The 21,376-nt window shown below is 45.0% G+C and overlaps 3 protein-coding genes across 3 annotated transcripts; 1 reads left to right on the top strand and 2 right to left on the bottom strand.

Moving 5' to 3' along the window:
* Positions 1 to 1,717: 1,717 nt before the first annotated feature.
* LOC124486924 lies at positions 1,718 to 11,137 on the top strand. Its single transcript, XM_047048802.1, has 11 exons — positions 1,718 to 1,809; positions 2,847 to 2,956; positions 3,189 to 3,273; positions 3,703 to 3,898; positions 4,217 to 4,531; positions 4,712 to 4,876; positions 4,967 to 5,109; positions 5,554 to 6,383; positions 6,651 to 6,848; positions 7,113 to 9,909; positions 11,020 to 11,137. Exons 1-10 carry the CDS (start codon positions 1,718 to 1,720, stop codon positions 7,361 to 7,363), a joined length of 2,385 nt encoding a protein of 794 aa, XP_046904758.1. The 3' UTR covers positions 7,364 to 9,909; positions 11,020 to 11,137.
* On the bottom strand, positions 9,800 to 14,268 carry LOC124486923 (butyrophilin subfamily 1 member A1-like). Its single transcript, XM_047048801.1, has 9 exons — positions 13,851 to 14,268; positions 13,662 to 13,715; positions 12,970 to 13,326; positions 12,492 to 12,767; positions 12,292 to 12,393; positions 11,956 to 12,012; positions 11,824 to 11,847; positions 11,646 to 11,708; positions 9,800 to 11,553 (listed from the first exon to the last, which is right to left on the bottom strand). Exons 2-9 carry the CDS (start codon positions 13,711 to 13,713, stop codon positions 9,800 to 9,802), a joined length of 2,685 nt encoding a protein of 894 aa, XP_046904757.1. The 5' UTR covers positions 13,714 to 13,715; positions 13,851 to 14,268.
* Positions 14,269 to 17,101: 2,833 nt separating this feature from the next.
* LOC124486922 (butyrophilin subfamily 1 member A1-like) lies at positions 17,102 to 20,854 on the bottom strand. Its single transcript, XM_047048800.1, has 8 exons — positions 20,800 to 20,854; positions 20,276 to 20,463; positions 20,099 to 20,162; positions 19,719 to 19,994; positions 19,523 to 19,624; positions 19,087 to 19,110; positions 18,923 to 18,991; positions 17,102 to 18,831 (listed from the first exon to the last, which is right to left on the bottom strand). Exons 1-8 carry the CDS (start codon positions 20,852 to 20,854, stop codon positions 18,152 to 18,154), a joined length of 1,458 nt encoding a protein of 485 aa, XP_046904756.1. The 3' UTR covers positions 17,102 to 18,151.
* Between the last annotated feature and the right edge of the window lie 522 nt (positions 20,855 to 21,376).

Below are 21,376 nucleotides of genomic sequence, written 5' to 3'. Positions count from 1 at the left end.
GCTCGAATGTGTCATCCTGCGAGAGGAAGAGGAGATGGGCCAGATGGAGGGAGAGTACGAGACCGTGAGGAAGAATGTGCGGGCCAGGCTGGAACACCTCCTCTACAGCACCCGGACGATCCTGGAGACGGAGGAAGGGACTGTCGATGTCACACCGGACCATCAGTGCAACGAGGTAGTGTGCAATTAATTATTCACAGTATCATACCCTGCCTTAGACAATGCAGCAGCGTGAGAAATATTGAATTCAGGTAGCTACGACGTCTTATTCCTCTAAAAATATTGATATCCAGAGCTCCTGAGAAAGTAACTAGCATGAATAACCACAGGCAATACTTGTTTACTCTTCTCTCCTAGGAGGTGGATGGTATAGTGGGGCCATTTGCAGCAAAAATGTGGACCTATCGAGTATTTCTGGAGCTTATTCACTGGGCAGATTCTGCTTGTCAGGCCCTGCACGTCTTGCACACAGAGGCCGAGGGGTAGCAAGAGATCTAGAACCCTATAAATCTAACAATGAAATCTAACAGCAAACTGTCTTCAGCGCTAACACAGCCAGCTTCATGTTGCAGGTATAATCCACATGTAAACATACCCTAGATGATATGTGATATAGGCCTTGAATTCTGTGACATGGTACTCCTTGGCAACCCCCCCCCCCCCCCCCCCCCCCCCCCCCACAGAAACTAAGCCTCTTTTACCAAATCCAGCAGCGTTCTCACCAGGCACTGGTATTTCCCTACAGTATGTTACAATATCCCGAATCGCACTGCATCGCAAGTTAATTGGTGGAGCAAAAATTCTTTCAGCAAAGGGTTGTGTAGAAGTTGTTGCAGATTCGTAATGTCATGTTTTGTAGTCATTTTGTGTTATTGTCTCTTCACCTCAGTGTAAACCATGTATTGATTGGATGAACACTGCTGTTATTATCACTCCATTTCACATTGCTAGAAGTTTGCCAAATAATATTTCATGTTACTCGACTGATGAACTGTGATTACAAAACTGCAGCTAAACATTTAGCCAGGCATATTCAACTACAGTAATTCGAACGAAAACCTGGGGATTTTTTGTTTTGATGTACAGTAACCGACTTGGTCTTTTAAGTTTGTCATTTTTTTGGGCGAGGCAAAATCCAAAGACTGATAAATCCACCTACCGCTTGTTGTTATAATTAATGTTATGTGCACACTGTGATCTACTAGATACTTGAAATGCTGCTACATAGTTTTAACATGTCGACTGTTACATTTTATCTAATATCGCACCGTAGCAAACTGAATGTGTTTGTTACATCGTGTGCATCAGCTGTGCATCGTTTATAGTTGAAACACTAACTTGATATACTGATATTGTATGGATGCAATAGTTGTTTTTTACTTTGATTGTTCTCTGATTTTATTTGCTGTACAGTGAATATCAATCAGTATCACCTATAAATTATTTGGATTTTCACTGCTGATTAAACTGAGGTGTCTCCACACAAGTGCTTCATTATCATTTTTGGATAAAAAGAAGGTAGCTTTATCCATCCATGGACTCCAATTTAGCATTTTCAGATGTTTGTGCCAAATGCTTTTCTGCCTTCTGGTGGGCCATATCAATCGCGTTCTTTATAAATAGCAATATACCCCATTTTATCATAAACTAAAATCCAGCATAAATGCACATGCGCGTTGAGTTCTATACCGGAGATAGAGGTAGGGAAGCTGTCCTAATGGCGGAGAACGTACGGTCGCCTTTTGACTACCGGGAGCCACCGACCCTCGACAGCGACGGCGATGGGAGCAAACCGCCGCCGCCCCGGGGGTAAGAAATACATCACCCAACGGCCTACAGTTGTCTATTTATTATTTACCGGTGTATCAAAAAACAACTAACACTGTACGCACTGATGAGCGTGGTGCACGTTTGTTTAGTTACCAGGCTTCAATCCGCGTGTGCGAATTTAACGTTAGAAAATGGAAAAGTGATTTTTTTTCCTTTAGGACCTCTCAGTTAGGAATTTGCCAGCTAAGATCAGCTGTCCCTCTCCAGTGACCGTTAATAAGTATTAGGCTTGGGATCTTTGTTTTGGAAGGAAGCCAGTTGTAAGTGCGCTGTCTGTTATTTAATTAGCTAGCTAGCTAGCCATCTTCGCATTGCTAGCTGGCTAACTGCTACAGTAGGTAGTTGCAGTAAGTCATTGATCAGGTTAGCCAGGGCTATCTAGAGAAGTTGGCTAGCTGGTTATCAATGTTTAGTGATTCCATAGGGTTTTGTCAGTGAAAGTCTATTTGGCCTTTATCCAGATGTGGTGTTTGATATTTTCACTGCTATTTAACAATGCTATTAATGCTGAAGAAAATGCACACTGTGGCCATTGTGACAAGAGCTACAGTATCTGAAAACTATAGTGGATGAGGGATGTACGGACTAGACCAATACAGCAGGGTTCACGATGAGATGCTAATACAGTAGTGGGTACAGTAAGGGTGCGATCAACAAAATGTAACCTTAAGTCTTGAATATTTGGAAAAGGAACATGTATATAAATAAAACAGTCATGTATATAGCCACCACTGTGGCCTATTTAACTAGGTACACAGTCCCCGATTGTAGGTATTAATTGCATGAATGTGTCTGACATATTATCTCCATATGTGTAGTTGAGATAAATGAACACATTTGCTAAAGCCGTGCAGTTAAAACATCATTTAGCGTCATGTATTCAATACAGTGGGGAAAACGAGCCTTAGGCATCTTCCTCCTAAAAAGTGAATACGAATTTGACCTTTTCCTGTTTAGATCTGCGGTGCTCTAAATGTTTTCTTTCATTAAACAACCCCCCTGGTGTGGCTGTGCAGGCGGGTGTGTGGGAGAAAACGGAAGGGGACGCCAGTGAAGGTGTGTGACCGGGCTTATGTGACAGAGGATGAGGAGGAGGAGAGTCTGTCGGAACACAGCTACAGCCCCGGTACTGGAAACACACACAATGATATGAGTCTCTTATCATCCTCCATCGGGCCCTACGCAGTATAACAACCCTTTGCCAACCATTCCCACTCCTGACTGCAATTCAAACTTGACTGTTCCAAACAGTCCAGTCCTCCATCATTCTGTCTACTGTAGCATGTCGCATTTTAATAATGTGTACACAGTGTGGAATGTGTGACCATACCCTGATGTGTGTGTGTGATCTCTCGTAGGTGATGGACAGTACCCAGAAGGAGCTGAGGACAGGCTGCCTCCGCCAGGCAGCCCCTACTACCTCGCAGACCCCTCCCAGATCTGGTGAGAGAGAGGAACGACCCCCCACCCCCCCCCCCCCCACCCCCCCAAGACCCTTGGGTCTTGCACTCCAAAATAAAGGACGTGTTTAGTAGCAGACGTGTTAAAGCACCCGGAACTATGATCACAATTATGCTGAAAGCATCACTGTCAGAGTGCGAGTGGTCCAGGGGTCTCTCTGTCTCTCTCTCTGTCTCTCTCTGTCTCTCTCTCTCTCTCTCATTCTCTCTCTCTCTCATTCTCTCTGTCTCTCATTCTCTCTCATTCTCTCTCTCTCATTCTCTTTCTCTCACCCTCACTCTCACCCTCTCTCTAGGAACGATCGTAACATATTTGTGACACGGATTTAGGTCCGTTTTGTGGTCATTGGTCTTTGCTAGAGGCTTGGATGTTGAATATAACGGCTCTGATGGTGATGTGTGTCTGGTCCAGTGTGTCGGAGCTGGGGGAGGAGGGGGCCAGCGGGGTGCGCGGCTCCGTGCTCTTCCATCCTCCGCCCAACTGCAGGATCCGCGAGGTGCACTGTGGGAGCCAGGTGCGCCTGGTCGTCATAGCGATCCGCGACATTGCCAAGGGGGAGGAGATCACGGTGGACTACAGCCTGACGGACTGGGGCGAGAACGCCATGGTGACGATCAACCCCCTTAAGATTGCTTTTGTCTTTCTGTTGTTGTTGACGAGGACGTTTGTGACGCGTGTTCTTTTTCTTCCGCCCGCGTCTTCACAGGAGGAAGAGGCGGGCCCACATCCGCTCTCCCTCTCGGTCTCCGACTACCTCACCCCCTCCTGGTCCCTCTCTCCCTCCTCCTCTCCGCTCACCCACTCGGAGCCCAGCGACTCCGACCGCGAGGAGGACGAGGAGGAGGAGGAGGATGACGACGACGACGACGACGAAGAGGAGGAGCTGGAGGAGATGAGGGGGCGCATGCACCTCCGCCGCCGCAAGAAACGCAAGCTGGCCACCGCCGTCCCCGCCAAGAAGAAGAGCCCGGCGAACCCCAGAGGCCCCGGGCGCCCCTGCTCGTCCTTCACCCGCCCGGCCCCCGCCGCCCCCCCCGTTGCCGCCTCCCGGCCCCAACCCCCCGCTGTCGCCCCCGCCGCCCTGGCCCCGCCCACCACCAACATCAACAACAACATCAACATCAACATCGGCAGCTCCAGCGCCGCCACGGTGAGCCGGCGGCAGCACTGCCCCTACTGCGGCCGCCACTACCGCTCCCTGGCCCGCCACCTGGAGAAGCACCACGCCAACCAGCCGGAGGTCCGGGCGGCCATGGAGCTGGCGCACCTCCACACGCACGCCTCCGCCCCGGCTCATCCGCACCCCTCCTCCTCCTCCGCCGCCGCCCCCGCCGCCAACCACGGCCACTCCTTCGCCGCGCCCCAGCCTTCCTCCTCCACCGCCCCGCCCCCCGCCCCTCCCCCCCTCTTCTCCCGGGAGAGGGAGAGGGACTCGCCGGCCACTCGCGCCGGCGCCGTCTCCTTCTCGCTGTCGCTGTCCCCGCCTTCCGCCGCTCCGGCCGCCGCCTCCAAGAAAGGCACCGGCCCGCCGGCGCCCAAGCGAGCCTCCTCCTCCTCCGCCACCGCTGCGGCGGCGACGCCAAGGGTAAAGAGCCCTTCCCCCCCACCCCCGCCCAGGAGGGGCCGCAGGATGAAGAAGGAGAAGGAGGAGCAGCCGCCGCCGCCGCCACAGCAGAAAGAGGAGGAGAAGGAAGAGATGGCTCCTCCTCCGACCCCTGACCCTGAAGTGGAAGCGGACGAGGAGGAGCTGGAGCTGAGCGGAGGAGAGGGGGAGGAGGTCGAGGGGAGTCCCGAGGACAAGAATGGAGAGATGGCAAGGTACGGGGAAATATGGTTTGACCAATACAGATCGAATATTGTAACCAGTGTTTCCCACACATAGACTGATTTGTGGCAGTGCGCCACAGAATCGACACCGGCCGCCACATATTGCGTTTCGTTATATATATTTTTTTTTTATGCGATCTAAAACACGCAGCGTATTCGTTCAGCTGCATTTCCTTTCCCTGCTCTCCCTCCGTCTCTGTCGCTCACGCGTCTCTCACATACACACACACAGTCACAATGCCGCAAATTGCTTTCGAATCTGTGGGAAACACTGGTAACAAAGCTCTACTGCAACATGTACAAGTACAATTTATATTTTCTTAACGTTTTACCAGAACTGTCTTGTAACCTTTTTTGGGGTTGAGTAGACTCAATGTGTGAGGTGTCCACGATGATTTGGAGGCCTAACCTGCCTGCCTGTCTTTTCTCCCCCAGCTCCCACAGACAGCACATGCCCCCACTCCTCTCCTCCCTCTCCTGCCTGGTTCTCTACCTCCGCCGGCAGCAGCACTCCTCCTTCCTGTCCCTGACCCGCTCCTCAAGCTCGGCCGAGGCCTGGCGCCTCCTCTGCCACTCCAGCCTGGCGCTCCTCATCCTCTACAACCGCCACCGCGAGTGCGAGGTAGCCAAGCTCACCATCCAGGACTACCGCAAGCGCGCCACCCCCCAGACCTCCGGCTCCGGCCAGGCCAACTCCTCCGGCGGCCCCCCCACAGGCCTGGAGGTGCACCTCTCCCCCTTCGAGCGCCAGGTGCTCTGCCACCTCCCGCGCGCCGGAGTCCTGGGCAAGCGCGGCCGCATCCAGCCCCTCATCCTCCCCCCGCACTGCGAGCCCTGCCTGGACCTCCTCCTCCACACCAGTCCCAACGTGGGCGTGGACCCCCACAGCCCCTACATCTTCTCCCGGCCCTACCACTCCCCCGCCACGCCCCTGCGGGGCACCGACATGCTGCGCAACATGGCGCGGGCCAGCGGCGCCAAGAACCCCACGGCGCTGACCCAGACGCGGGCGCGGCGCCAGGTGGCCATCCTCACCCAGCTGCTGCTCCTGGAGGAGGGAGAGGGCCAGGGCCCTCCGGGGGGCGCCGCCGCCAAGCGCCTGGAGGACTTCCTGCAGGCCGAGTACCACGTGACGCAGACCTGCGCCACGATTGGCCGCGACCCGGCGCTGATGGGGCGCGTGGGCAGGGTGGTGCTGTACGGGGAGAGGGAGGGCGTGCTGTTCAGAGGGATGAGCCTGCAGCACATATGTCTGGAGCTGGACGGTGAGGGAGCGCTTAGCGTCACAACGTTCACTTATGGGAGCTAGGAGTGCAATGCTTATATGGTAAAAGTAATATGGTCTTGCGCTAGTCTAGACGGTGATATGGTCTCGTTCTAGTCTAGACGGTTGAGTTTGTTTCAGAGGTTTGTGACTGTGGAACGGATTCAAATGGAGGATTATGCCTATGATAATGTGTGTTTTATGTCATGTTCTTTTGGATGTGCTCTCTCTTTCCTCTTCTCATCTCTCTTTCGACACTGTCTTCCAGTGATGTCCGGCAACTCTGCCGACTCCTTCTCGGACGAGTCCGAGGGGGAAGCCGAGAAAGAGGTGAAGGAGAAGGCGGAGGTGGTGAAGAAGAAGGGGCCGGGACGCCCCCCCCGGAAGAGGAGAGGCCCCCCTCCCTCGTCTGTTAACCCTTCACTACCAGGAGCCCACAAGAGGAGGAGCGTCCAGCCCAAGTCAGGTACGGTCTGCACATCTTCTGCACCTCAGACATTTTGGTTAAGTATCCAGGGGAATACATCAATATAATCATTTTGCCTGTTGTTTGACTACGGTGTAGAGCATGAAACCATATTATAATAACCTGAAAGAATGTTGATATTCATGCAGTCAAAGTGGCATTCATCCTGTCAATCAGGGTGGTACGTCCATATGCGTCATTTGCTTCAGAAATGGTTAGGTTTGTGTCACCCATCCACATGTCCGCTGTGCCGTGTGCTCTCAGGGAAGCGCGGCGTGCTGAAGCGGCCCTGGTCGGAGGCGGAGCGCGTGGCCGTGGAGACGCACCTGAACAGGAACATCGTGGAGCTGCGCGTCCCGGCCAAGGCCGACTGCGAGCGCTGCCTGCAGCTCTGCCCCCTGCTGGTCAGCAACCAGCGGGACTGGAGAGCCATCAAGTTCTACTGCCACAACCGCATTCAGCTGCTGAAGAAGCAGGGCAGGAGGGAGAGTGCTGGACAGGGGGGCGCTGCCTGATAGAGAGCCAGGCAGAGAGACTGGGGGGGGGGGGGGGGGGGGGTGAATTGGAATGGGAACTGGAATGGGAAAGGGTCAGGAATCAATGACATGAAAGACCCACATCTACAGTATCCAGATCAGACCCAGTGCTGGACCTTGGGGGAGATGTCGCGTGTGGACTTTCTCTGAAAGGACTTATTCCGTTAATTTATCAGACACAAATGCAGTATCGTGCAGTTATGTAGTGGAGGGAAATTCAGTTGAAGTGTTTGTAGGCTTTGGAAAACCCTGGTGCTTTGTGTTAGGCCACTTTGTCCCATGTTTAGAATCAATCTAAACTTTCTTAAGCGATCGGGAAGAGGAGAAGGTGAGTGCTGGAGTGAAGATGAGCGTCGACCTTAAAGATGAAGACCAAATGTCAGTGTTTTACGTGGCTGTGTGTACAAAGATAGAAGGAGACCCTAAACATCCCTGTAGTGTTAGCCCGGGTGTCATTTAGTGACACACCTTTTGAACTGTACAGTTTCTGTGTTGGATATCGATAATTGACTGGCGTGTTACCCTAACCTTCACCGTCATGGCTGACTGTATTCAGGTGTATTGATTGATGACTCCCTGTGAACTCATTCACACACATACCTCTGTACCATGGTTGTAGTCAAACTAGTATGAAATTAGGCACGCATACTTGAACTTGTTTCTTTTTTATTATTATTCTTTTACAAACAACATATGGTCTTATCATTTACATTGTACATACTTACTAATCAGCTTTGACATTTTAAACAAAATAGTGGTTATAAAGTTGATATTGTGCTATTGGTGTACATATTGTAAATAGTACTTATTAAAGTGTACAACATTTTGAAGGGTTTTCTTAAACAGGAAAGTTAAATGGTTGTACATCCCCAAACAACTGTAGCTTAATCAAAAAAACAAAAGATTGTACCAAAATAAATGTTCCCTGGGAAATATTTAGTAAAAGAACCATTGAATTTGACTTACAGGTAAATAGCAAAACAATCAAGCTTGAATCAACATTAACGATGTTGCAGTTTATACTGAAAGATGTTTTTTTTCCAAGTCAAAGTAGCAGATTCCATAACAATATTACTCTTTGCTAATCAACTTTTTCCTTATTAATTAGGGATTTCATGGTTGAATGAGTCAGGTTATATATGTTTATGTGGAGTGTGGAACACTGGTTTAAACTGACAGTTACTCTGTATACTGCTAGGTTTCTTTTTTTATCATTTGAAATGAATAAACAGTAACGAACCCACACCTCAAAAAACATCCTAGCATGGCTACTGGTTGAGATGGCATTGAAGACGTATTAGATTGTGCTCAATTGCTGTGAATGAAGTGAATAGCTAAGTACAAGTTCAAGACAAATCAACGTATTTATTACACATATGTAAGGTGCAAGTTTCTGATACTCAACTGGAGTGTATCACAGAAGGCTGGACAAAGAATATAGGAAATCAAGGGAGTTAATGGTGTCACAATATGGGAGGATACAAGACGATTAGCATAGCCTTCGAAAGCAAAGAAAAAAGACACTGCATGCTAGATGGCTTTTGTTTAGATCTTTAGATACAGGGCTCTTGATGCTCCTCCTATTTTCCTCGTATAAAGTTGCATGGCCTTATGCACTTAATATTGTGACCTCTGACCTACACTAGTGTCACAGGCCTTTCCTAGTTGCACCTTACAAAAAACTAACTTATGGCTATGCAGGCTTAAGAAGACAGCATAATGACAGTTTATCAATGATACAAGAAACATAATTAATAGAGAGGCATATTTCTCTCCTGGACTTAACCAAGGGTTATGTTCTAATGAGCTTAATTTAGCAAGGTATAGATCAAACATTGTTTATTATATTCAGTGCATTTCAAACCGAATCATTATCTTTAATTCTTGTTAACTGAGCAGGGGACAGACTACTTCAGCATGCATTGTCTGTGTTGCCCGCAGAAGTAGAGATATTCAGTTGTTATTATGAAACATACTGTACAACCCACATCTACTGCAAAGGCCAGAAACTCGCCCCACTCTACTTTCACACTCCTCTTCCTCTCCTGACCACACCGTTTGTGCACAAGCATCTACAATAAAAAATATACAAATACAAACAAATGTACTGTAGCTTTAAAAAAACACAACACTGTACTAACATACATTTCACCAAGCAGTTTGAATAATTGTATGTTGTTTGGATGAGAATTGAGCTAATACAGGTACAGAAGAACTGTTTAATAGGACCTTGGCTCTTGTTGGTGTCTATTTAGTGTCATCCTGGTAATTGATTAGACATGTTTCTCAGACATATTCTGGCTTTTAGAAGGATCATCCAAACATGACGTCCCAATGGACACTGCCTGTGTGTATAGCTAAACACTGCCTGTCATTGTCTCAGATACTTAGATGACAAGATCACCTGTACAGTTTTTACAAATCAGAATCAGAATCAGAAACCATTTCAGATGGCGTTGGTTTTAAAAGGGGGGAAGCTTCAGTTACAAGCTGTACGTCTTGCTCAGTTTTACATTTGGTTTCAGGTGGAACATCTAACTCTTTTGAGTGTATTCCATCAGGACTATACTCAGTCTCCTGTCCAGCCTTGGCGCCTGTAGATATGTCTGTTATCGTTAATGGGGCAATGTCACCTTTACCTGGGTTGAAAAGTGAAAAAACGTTCTCAGTTTCAGATTTGGTTTCAGGTGGAACAGATAACTGTTTTGAGGGTATTCCATCAGGACTATTGTCAGTGTCCTTTCCAGCCTTGGGGCCTGTAGGTATGTCTGTTATCATTAATGGGGCAATGTCACCTTTACCTAGGTTGAAAAGTGGAAAAACGTCTGTTTCAGATTTGGTTTTAGGTGGAACATCTAACTCTTTTGAGTGTATTCCATCAGGACTATTCTCAGTCTCCGGCCGAGCCTTGGGATCTTTAGGTATGACCATTATCTTTAATGGAGCTTTCTCATCTCTACACTCTTCACTGACAAGATCACCTGCACAGTTTTGATCCATTTCAGATGGCATTAGTTTTAAAAGGGGGGAAACCTCAGTGTCAAGCCCTACGTCTTGCTCAGTTTTACATTTGGTTTCAGGTGGAACATCTAACTGTTTTGAGTGTATTTCATCAGGACTATACTCAGTTTCCTGTCCAGCCTTGGCGCCTGTAGATATGTCTGTTATCGTTAATGGGGCAATGTCACCTTTACCTGGGTTGAAAAGTGAAAAAACGTTCTCAGTTTCAGATTTGGTCTCAGGTGGAACAGATAACTGTTTTGAGGGTATTCCATCAGGACTATTGTCAGTGTCCTTTCCAGCCTTAGGGCCTGTAGGTATGTCTGTTATAATTAATGGGGCAATGTCACCTTTACCTAGGTTGAAATGTGGAAAAACTCCAGTTTCAGACTTGGTTTTAGGTGGAACATCTAACTCTTTTGAGTGTATTCCATCAGGACTATTCTCAGTCTCCGGCCCAGCCTTGGGATCTTTAGGTATGACCATTATCTTTAATGGATCTTTCTCATCTCTACACTCTTCACTGACAAGATCACCTGTACAGGTTTGATCCATTTCCAATGGTGTTGGTTTTAAAAGGGGGGAAGCTTCAGTTACAAGCTGTACGTCTTGCTCAGTTTTACATTTGGTTTCAGGTGGAACATCTATTATCCTTAAAGGGGCTTTCTCATCTCTACCTGGGTTGAAAAGTGGAAACACCTTCTCTGTAAACTTAGTAGCTAAAGTGCCAATATGTTTCTGATCTTTGACATCGTAAAAGGAGACCTCTCCTTTGTCATAGTCCAAATACACCCCTAGGATTTCAGGTCTCTGTGTGACAAAACATATAGTGCTGGTCTCTGCATGAACTTTAAGCCCTTTCCCTTTCTCTGAAGACAGGAACCAAAAGCCAGCTGATGGGGTGAATGGTACATCATGACCTTGCTGCTTGACGGTCTCACTTGCCAGTCCAACCCACCAAGATTCTTTGAGGTCCACATTTTTGGCTCCCAACCCTACTTCCCAGTAAGCACACCCAGAAGAGAAGCCTGGTTCTCCCAGTATAAAGGTGTGTTGACTGAACCACTCCTCCTCACTACACACTACATCTTTACTGTCCCTCACTCTTTTACCATCCTTAGAAACTGTCAGATGAGGAGTCGCTGTGCTCCTATCTAATGTGATGTTCACTGTTGAATACAAACACAAATATTATCTTTAGCAAAATCAAGTCGTAATCAGCTTCAGATGAATTGAAATGTCAATATTTTAAAACGATTACCTCCATGTTTTTTCATATCATCCAGACCTGCACAGTTTGTAATGTGTCCATTGTCTACAGTGACTGTAGGAATACGTACTTCGTTAGATTTGTTGGAACTTGAGAGTGAAAGGTGGAAAATGTTATGATTCAGCAAATGTGGGCTGATCTTCATGAAAGAGACAGAGAGATGGCTTACCTGTAGTTAAAATGGTTTGTCTATCTAAAAACGATAAAAACGTTGTCACTAACTGGTGCATAGATTACATTAGCAAGATCTAAACATGATCAGTGTCAAATGAAATTAATAAAAACATTATGATATGATTACCTGCATGTTTGTCCACCTCGTTCACATCTGTCCCTCTTATGATACGTTTAATCGTATCTACAATGAGATGACAAAATAGAATCATATTTGATTTGCACATAAGGTGGACAACTATGTAACTAACTGAAAAAGATACTGTTTTGTGAATGTTAGAAATCTGATCATGTGGCTTGCATTTAACTTGCTAAAGAAAACTCACGTAATTAGCCATTATTAAAATCAGAGAAAAAAGTATAATAATATCCTGATCATCACCGCTAATAAAAGGATATCTGATACTTGTTGAAATATAAAACATTGTACAAATAAACATCGGTAAAAAGTAAAGCATTTCACCTTTGTTTTTGATGTACACCAGTACTCCTATGGCAGTGAGTATCGACAAAACTAGGAGAATGATGAATGCAGTCTTCCAGCCTCCAGATGGGACATCTTTAGCTAAGGTGAACATGTTTTTTTAACTCCAGTACTTGATTCCAGTACTCATGTAAACACACTAAATGTTAGTATCAATACCATGAGTTTATCCTATATACCTGGTATGCTTTTCAGGTCCATTCTCCCCTCCCGCTCCTCCTCTGGAGACAGACTCAGAGAGCAGGAGACCCATGGTGAGCTGGAGACGAGCCAGCTGTGGACCCCCACCAGACCTTGGTCATCCCTGCTGTAGCTCAGGCTCTGAGGGGCCAGAGACTGCTGCCCATCCGACCACTGCAGCCTGGGCTGGGGATGCCAACCGCGAGACTCACAGCTCACATTGACAGAGCCAGATGTTGTCCGCACCACAGAGAGGAGAGGGGGAGTCCCAATTACTGACATACAGAGAGAGATAGAGAGAGAGAGAGAGCGAGAGAGAGAGAGAGAGAGAGAGAGAGAGAGAGAGAGAGAGAGAGAGAGAGAGAGAGAGAGAGAGAGAGAGAGAGAAAGAGAGAGAAAGAGAGAGATAGTGTGTAAAGACTAGGGGTAGTCAAAGCCAAAGGGAAGACGGCAGACTGTAAATACATTTGAACTCACCGGTTACAGTGAGATGAACTTTCCCATTGTCATAGCCTGCACTTTGGCTAGCATAGCATGTATACTCTCCTTCATCATTTAGAGTTACATTAGTCAGCTTCAGGGTCAAATCCCCCTCCCTTAGCCCCTCTGATCTTGGGGTTCGGTGTCCAAAGGATGTCCGACCCACATACTCTGCTTGGACTGGGGATATCTGGATCTTCTTGTCTTTGTAAAGTAGGACTGGGTTGTCAAAGGTCTGGTACCATCGTACTTCCATGTTCTCTGCATTTGTGGCTGGGGTGACCCAGCAAGGTAGACTGGCATCATGACCCAGCCTAGCTGAGATTCCATCTTTGGGGACCAAAAGCGTGATTGCTGACAGAACAAAAAGGGACATAAGTAATGAATTTACTAACAGCTCTTTGTCAGGGTTTTATAAATATTATAATTAGAAAACGTTTCCTCATTGACGTCTCCATGTGGTAGGCCCTTCCACCAACAAGCCTCTCTTGACACACCTGTTGTGACAGTGGATATATCGTTTTAATCATAGCTCTATGCGACCTGTAAGAGAGACTTTCCGTGCACAACTCTACACTAATAGACGTATGCTTAGACCCCGACTATAACTGAGTCTTTTAATTTTCAATACACTAGGCAGGAGCCCTGCTAGAACAGGTAGCCAATAGCCTACCTCATGGATTACTCACCTGCAGCGGTTGTCAAAGTCGCATAGAAAGCAACCAATCCATGCGCCTTCATATCTAAAAATGAAAATTGCAAAGTATAAAATGCTACAGCTATCAGCAATGCAATATTTAGCGAAGTTTTCTTTTACTTTCTTGAGTTTTAAATATTCTAATGTGCAGGTCTATTCTTGGGTGTCAAAATAATCTTACTTGAGCGCGATAAACAGTGCGGCAATTCCCACTACACACTATTAACCGAAAAACTATCTGTTCAAATCTTTTTTCAAATTTAATCTGATAAATAAATAAAACACGTTTAGGAAATTTGTAGATTATTCCAAAGGACAGGCGAATCTCGTCCTTGCTGAATGCTCGGCTGCAAGGAGAACGACAGAGTGAAAGTGAAAGCTAAAACCACAATTTCTGGGAAAGAAGTGGAGCCACTACAGTAGCAAGGGTCTTTATTTAGCCTACTTTAGAACAGAGCTTGGTGATTTGATTTTAAGCAGAGCTACATATAAAGCAAGAAGACTTCCCAATGTAGGCCTATGTTAATTTCAGTGTTTGAGACGAAATTGCCGTCAATTTATCGCTGTGAAGGTAGTTCTTCCTAGCCTGGCTGCCAGCCCAACTTCTCCCCGCCCAAAAGAAATTTGTTCGGGAAATTGGGTCTGGAGGGTCTCGTATTGGGGACCAACTACAGAAAACCAGAATCTGGGCGAACCAATGAAATTGCCAGGGCGGGCTTTATACGATGATGGACAGATGATCAACAGTAACGTAATCACCCACGTCACAAAAGAGCGCTTAAGTTGAATTCGTTTTGAACAAACATGGCTACCGCTGGAGATCTGGGATGTTGTGATTCTGCCATCGAGTCTGTTTTAGAAGACATCGACAGCGCATTAATTTTGAAAGAGGAACAGAGAGACGCAATCAAGGCATTTGTCGATGGAAAATACGTTTTTGCCGTCCTTCCTACTGGATTCGGTAAAAGTTTAATTTATCAGCTGGCCCCGATGGAGTTGTAATCCTAAACGGAGAACTTCGTATATGCATTGCCCTTTATTGTTTCGCTCAAAAAGGTTGACCGTGTGAACAAGTACTCTCCCTACCCTTAAATTAATTTTACAACACCGGCAAAAATCGTTTGTATTCATTCTTCAAGCATACTTCAAGTCTGCTTGTAGTTTAGTTCTGTTGACAACAACTATGCGGTGCTTAACATACGTCACATACTCTGTTGCTCTGATTGATTGTAGATCTATCCAATTGAGCGAAGAGGCATTTGTTTTCCAGGCTCGTTTGAAACACGCCCTGTAGTCAAAGCCCAATGGAGAGTTCTCAGACTCATATTGTGACTAGAATTATGAGTATGACAACGTCAGGCTAAGTTCTTCCTGCTGTTAGGCATATTCCTCACACAATTCCAAATGTTTTCAGTGCTTGAAGTGGGGGAAAACAAGTGCCGGTACTCTCTCGCACTGGCAAATCCTTATGAAATTTGAGATTTCTACAGTGAAAAACAAAATTTGGAGATAAACAACAACAATGTAGACCGTCTGCAAAGTGCAAATCCGAAAAGCAATAGGCCTGCTACAAAAAAACGGTGATGGTTAACATCCCTTAACTGGATGTAGATGGATGTAAAACGCTGGATAGACGTATCCTATCAGCAGTAGAAAGTTGACAAAGATGTTGATGCCCATGGAGCAGACCAGCAGCTCTCTTCTGGGCCTGTAATTGGACCACAGGTCAAACAGTGGAGAGGCCAGCATCTGGCCCAAACTGCTGCCATCACCCAGCCCAGGAAACTGGCGTTGGCGGTGCTGTCGATCTGGGCATGGGAGAAGATGCCATTTTACTGTGTATAAACATACCGCCCAATGGTGGTCCAAAGCTTATCTGTGGTGAAGTCACCAGTTGGTAGGTGACAAGATACAAGTAAAGACAAGTGCATGAGTCTTATGCTTGTCCAGATATTTCAGCACATACTACTATGGAGTTTGTATTGAAGATTAACGATAACAAACTATTCCTTTACGCAAAATGTTTAACTTCTTTTCAGGTCAAATACTGCAATGTGTTTTCTCTGCGTTTCCCTGTCCCCTAGTGTTCTTTGTCAGTCTCCCTGTTTGTATGTCCATATCACCAAAAAAACTGCTCCTTGTTGCCATCAGCCCACCCACCCACCTGCCTTAACTACACTGCAGCTTAACAACCCCGGTTCTTCATCCACTCCTCACCTGATCGTTTGCTTCAGAATAGTGATAGTTATAAGCTTTGGATGAGCATTATTAACTCTCCCCAATTTAGGCCTAAGTTTACCAATGGTTTGTTCTTGTGCTCAGGTTCATTCTTTGCCTGTCTGTCGGCCTGCTACCTCGACCTCCCTACGCTATTTAGCTTCACTCTTCAATTACGTGTTATTCATTTCATTTCCTTTTTATTCAACTGTCATAATCTCCACTACCTCTCCTGTGTCTGTATTTGGCATCTGGGTTTGTTTTGTACAACCTAACAATACTTGCATGTTTTTCAAATACTTCATACATCAAATACTTGTGCGTTCATTTAGGCAATGCGTTTATCTGTATCACTAACGAATAGTTTAAAACCCTACATGCTCAGTAAGTGCAATCGTCTTCTCTCCTCATCTCTCTTTCAACACGTCTGTCTTCCAGTGATGTCCTGATGAAAAATTATGTCTGGAGGAGAAGGGCTCACTGAAAATGTAATGATCTGATTATTCTTTTAAACAGTAGTTCCAGACAGTTACATAATTAGTTCAATAGTTCATGTCTATTAAAAGAGGAACTTTCCAATAAAGAAGAAAGTAAATAAAGGAAACAGGTTGCAAAACTTAATACAGATGTTCAATATTAAAAACATAGCTTGAGACAAGAAAGAAAAACTTGTGTTGAAGAATTCCTGGAGTATGGGGAAAACAACCAGGGTCAAACAGTCAAATCTGTCAGCAAATGGAAACTTAAGCAATACTGTCTCAGGCCAAAAGGTTATGCTAGCTTTACAGAAGTTAAAACCTCAGCAGTAATTGTTCTAGGCCATAGAATTTTATAGACATCTTGAAGAATAGTAATTTTCTTCAATTCCCCCCCCCCCTTCCTTCCCCTGTCAACCCTTCACTACCAGGAGCCCACAAGAGGAGGAGCATCCAGCCCAAGTCAGGCACAGTCTGCACTTTGGACTCTTTGTTTAAGTTTCCACAGGAAGACGTTAATATAATAATTTTTCCTGTTGTTTGACCTATGGAAACTGTACAGTTTCTGTATTGCATATCGATAACTGACTGGCGTGTTACCCTGTAACCATCACCGTCATGGCTGACTGTATTCAGGTGTATTGATTGAAGTATTCAGACCATGACTCCCTGTGAACTGATTCACACACATACCTCAGTACTATGGTTGTAATCAAACTAGTATGAAATAAGGCAGGCATACTTGAACTTTTTTATTATTATTCTTTTACAAACAACATATGGTCTTATTGGTAACAATATTTACTAATCAGCTTTGACATTTAAACAAAATAGTGGTTATAAAGTTGATATAGTGTTATTTGGTGTACATATTGTGATTAGCATTTATTAAAGTATACAACTTTTTGAAGGGCTTTCTCATACAGGAAAGTTCAATGGTTGTAACACCCAAAAACAACTACCTCAATCAAAACACAAAAGATTGTACCAAAATAAATGGTCCCCAGCAAATATTTAGCAAAGGCCAGAAACTCGCCCCACTCTACTTTCACACTCCTCTTCCTCTCCTGACCACACCTTTTGTGCACAAGCATCTACAATTAAAATATACAAATGTAAAAACACAAATGTACAGTAGCTTCAGAAAACACACACGACTGTACTAACATACATTTCACCATGCAAATATTCTGTGAAATCTGACTAGGAATCACTGAATTGAGTTACATTATAAACATACTTGCCTGTATCACTAATTCGAAACAATTACACTACAATGTGTGTTTTACAATTTAATCAACATTTGTGGTTTGTATAGTTCAAAGTCAAAACCAGTGTTGGGTAACTTTGTCCATAACGATATTACCCTTCAAGCCTCGTCTTCGCAATAATTGTCAAGAGCTTCATGAAATGGGTTTCCATAGATTAAGATCACCAAATGTTGGCTGTAGTAATGTGGAGCTAGCTGCCATTGGACTGTAGAGTGGGGGAAATGTGTGCTCCGTTTAACCATGGCTTTTAGCACACTTGGTACTTTAAGGGTATTGAGATGTTTCTTCAGACACGTTTGAATCATTTCATGACACGAGTTTGGATGAGAATTGAGCTAATACATGTGAGAAGAACTGTTTAATAGGACCTTGGCTCTTGTTGGTGTCTATTTAGTGTCATCCTGGTAATTGTTTAGACATGTTTCTCAGACATTCTGGTTTTTAGAAGACCGATAATTGTCAGGTTATGGACTCCCATTTGAACATGACGTACCAATGGACACTGCCTGTGTGTATAGCTAAACACTGCCTGTCTTTGTTTCAGACACTTCACTGACAAGATCACCTGTTCTGTTTTGATCCATTTCAGATGGCGTTGGTTTTAAAAGGGCGGAAACCTCAGTGTCAAGCTCTACGTCTTGCTCAGTTTTACATTTGGTTTCACGTGGAACATCTATTATCTTTAAAGGGGCTTTCTCATCTCTACCTGGGTTGAAAAGTGGAAACACTTTCTCTGTAAACTTAGTAGCTAAAGTGGCAATACGTTTCTGATCTTTGACATCATAAAAGGAGACCTCTCCTTTGTCATAGTCCAAATACACCCCTAGGATTTCAGGTCTCTGTGTGACAAAACACATAGAGTTGGTCTCTACATGAACCTTAAGACCTTTCCCTTTCTCTGAAGACAGGAACCAAAAGCCAGCTGATGGGGTGAATGGTACATCATGACCTTGCTGCTTGACGGTCTCACTTGCCAGTCCAACCCACCAAGATTCTTTGAGGTCCACATTTTTGGCTCCCAACCCTACTTCCCAGTAAGCACACCCAGAAGAGAAGCCTGGTTCTCCCAGTATAAAGGTGCGTTGACTGAACCACTCCTCCTCACTAAACACTACATCTTTACTGTCCCTCACTATTTTACCATCCTTAGAAACTGTCAGATGAGGAGTCGCTGTGCTCCTATCTAATGTGATGTTCACTGTTGAATACAAACACAAATATTATTTTAGCAACATCAAGTCACAATCACCTTCAGATTAATGAAAATTTGAATATTTTAAAATGATTACCTCCTTGTTTCTTCATATCATCCAGAGCTGCACAGCTTATAGTGTGCTCAGTGACAACTGTAGGAATACCTGCTTAGTTGGATTTGTTGGAACTTGTGAGTGAAAGGTGGATAATGTTACAATTCTGCAAATGTGGGCTGATCTTCATGAAAGAGATTGCTTACCTGTAGTTAAAATGGTTTGTCCATCTAAAAAGGATAAAAACGTTGTAACTAACTGGTGCATAGATTACGTGAGCAAGATCTAAACATGATCAGTTTCAAATAAAATTAATTACTAATATTTTGATATGATTACATGCATGTTTGTCCACATCTGTCCCTCTTACAATACATTTAATCATATCTACAATGAGATGACAAAATTGAATCAGATATGATTGCACATAAGGTGGACAACAAAGTAACTAACTGGGGAAGATACTGTTTTGTTTATGTTAAAATGTGATCATGTGGAATGCCCACGTCATTAGCCATTATTAAAATGAGAGATTTTTTATCGTAATATCCTGATCATCAGCGCTAATAAAAGGATATCTGATACTTGTTGGAATATAAAACATTGTACAAATACACATCAGCAAAAAGTAAAGCATTTCACCTTTTTTTTTGATGTACAGCAGTACTCCTATGGCAGTGAGTATCGACAAAACTAGGAGGATGATGAATGCAGTCTTCCAACCTCCAGATGGGACATCTTTAGCTAAGGTGAACACGGTTTTTTAACTCCAGTATTTGATTCCAGTACTCAAACACACTAAATGTTAGTAACAATACCATGAGTTTCTCCTATGTACCTGGTATACGTTTCAGATCCACTCTCCCCTCCCGCTCCTCCTCTGGGGACAGACTCAGAGAGCAGGAGACCCATGGTAAACTGGAGACGAGCCAGCTGTGGACCCCCACCAGACCCTGGTCATCCCTGCTGTAGCTCAGGCTCTGAGGGGCCAGAGACTGCTGCCCATCCGACCACTGCAGCCTGGGCTGGGGATGCCAACCGCGAGACTCACAGCTCACATTGACAGAGCCAGATGTTGTCCGCACCACAGAGAGGAGAGGGGGAGTCCCCCTTACTGACATAAAGAGAGAGAGAGAGTCAGAGAGATAGTGTGTAAAGACAGGAGGGGTAGTTAAAGCCAAAGGGAAGACGGCAGACTGTAAATACATTTGAACTCACCGGTTACAGTGAGATGAACTTTCCCATTGTCATAACCTGCACTTTGGCTAGCATAGCATGTATCCTATGTATGTAGCCTTCATCATTTAGAGTTACATTAGTCAGCTTCAGGGTCAAATCCCCCTCCCTTAGCCCCTCTGATCTTGGGGTTCGGTGTCCAAAGGATGTCCGACCCACATAATCTGCTTGGACTGGGGATATCTGGATCTTCTTGCCTCTGTAAAGTAGGACTGGGTTGTCAAAGGTCTGGTACCATCGTACTTCCATGTCCTCCGCGTTTGTGGCTGGGGTGACCCAGCAAGGTAGACTGGCCTCATCACCCAGCCTAGCTGAGATTCCATCTTTGGGGACCGAAAGTGTGATTGCTGACAGAGAACAAAAGGGACTTCATAAGTAATCAATTTCCTAACAGTTCTTAGTCAGGAGTTATACAGATTAGTATTAGACAACGTTTCCTCATTAATGTCTCAATGTGGTAGGCCCTTCCACCAACAAGCCTCTCTTGACACACCTGTTGTGACTGTGGATAGATCGTTTTAATCATAGCTCTAGGCGACCTGCAAGAGCGGCTCTCCAAGCATAAGTATATTAAAAGAGGTATGCCTAGATGCTGAACTACTCTATAACTGAGTCTGTGTTCTTTTAATTGACCTAGGCAGGAGCCAACAGGTAGCCAAGAGCCTACCGTGTGGATTACTCACCGGCAGCGGTAATCAACTGAGATGCGTAGAGGACAATCAATCCACGCGGCTTCATATCTAAAAATGAAATTTGCAATGTATAAAATGCAACATTTATGAGCTAAATATAGGCAAAGCAATGCAACATTTGGCAGGACTTCATTTTACTGTTGATTTAAATCTATTCTAATGTGCAGGTCTATTCTAGGGGTAAAAATAATCTTACTTGTAAAACAGTGCGGCAGTTCCCACTACCCACCGAAATGTAGACTACTGAGTAAACAATCTGTTAAAACGCTCTTATCGCTCTGGATAAGAGCGTCTACTAAATGACTAAATGTTAAATCTTTAGGCCTATTTTAACAAGGCTAAATCAGAAAACTGTAGATTATTCCAAAGGACAGGAAAATCTCGTCCTTGCTGAATGTTCGGCTACATGAGAACGAACGAAAGTGAAAGTGAAACCTAAACGTAGGCATATATTCAAACGGCAATGCATTTTTCAAATTGCAATTTAATGTGCAAATGACAATGCAGTCCCTAACCCAGTTTGAATTGTTTTTAATACAATTTTGAATGAAAGGTTATTAGCTTATAC

The sequence above is a fragment of the Hypomesus transpacificus genome, chromosome 25 (genome assembly GCF_021917145.1).
Source record: "Hypomesus transpacificus isolate Combined female chromosome 25, fHypTra1, whole genome shotgun sequence".
Classification (NCBI taxonomy): Eukaryota; Metazoa; Chordata; class Actinopteri; order Osmeriformes; family Osmeridae; genus Hypomesus; species Hypomesus transpacificus.
This window is presented reverse-complemented; position numbering and strand designations above follow the sequence as displayed.

Excerpts from the sequence above, each read along its gene's own strand:
- LOC124486924 (XM_047048802.1), top strand. The coding sequence starts at position 1,718 with ATGGCGGAGAACGTACGGTCGCCTTTTGACTACCGGGAGCCACCGACC. Across the intron at positions 4,877-4,966 it reads CTGCGGCGGCGACGCCAAGG|AAAGAGGAGGAGAAGGAAGA; the intron begins GTAAAGAGCCCT and ends CCGCCACAGCAG. Across the intron at positions 6,384-6,650 it reads CATATGTCTGGAGCTGGACG|TGATGTCCGGCAACTCTGCC; the intron begins GTGAGGGAGCGC and ends ACTGTCTTCCAG.
- LOC124486923 (XM_047048801.1), bottom strand. The coding sequence starts at position 13,713 with ATGAAGGCGCATGGATTGGTTGCTTTCTATGCGACTTTGACAACCGCT. Across the intron at positions 12,768-12,969 it reads AGTTCATCTCACTGTAACCG|TAATTGGGACTCCCCCTCTC; the intron begins GTGAGTTCAAAT and ends TCTGTATGTCAG. Across the intron at positions 12,394-12,491 it reads GGACCTGAAAAGCATACCAG|CTAAAGATGTCCCATCTGGA; the intron begins GTATATAGGATA and ends TGTTCACCTTAG.
- LOC124486922 (XM_047048800.1), bottom strand. The coding sequence starts at position 20,854 with ATGAAGCCGCGTGGATTGATTGTCCTCTACGCATCTCAGTTGATTACC. Across the intron at positions 20,464-20,799 it reads TCAGTTGATTACCGCTGCCG|CAATCACACTTTCGGTCCCC; the intron begins GTGAGTAATCCA and ends GTTCTCTGTCAG. Across the intron at positions 19,111-19,522 it reads GCTGTACATCAAAAAAAAAG|ATGGACAAACCATTTTAACT; the intron begins GTGAAATGCTTT and ends TATCCTTTTTAG.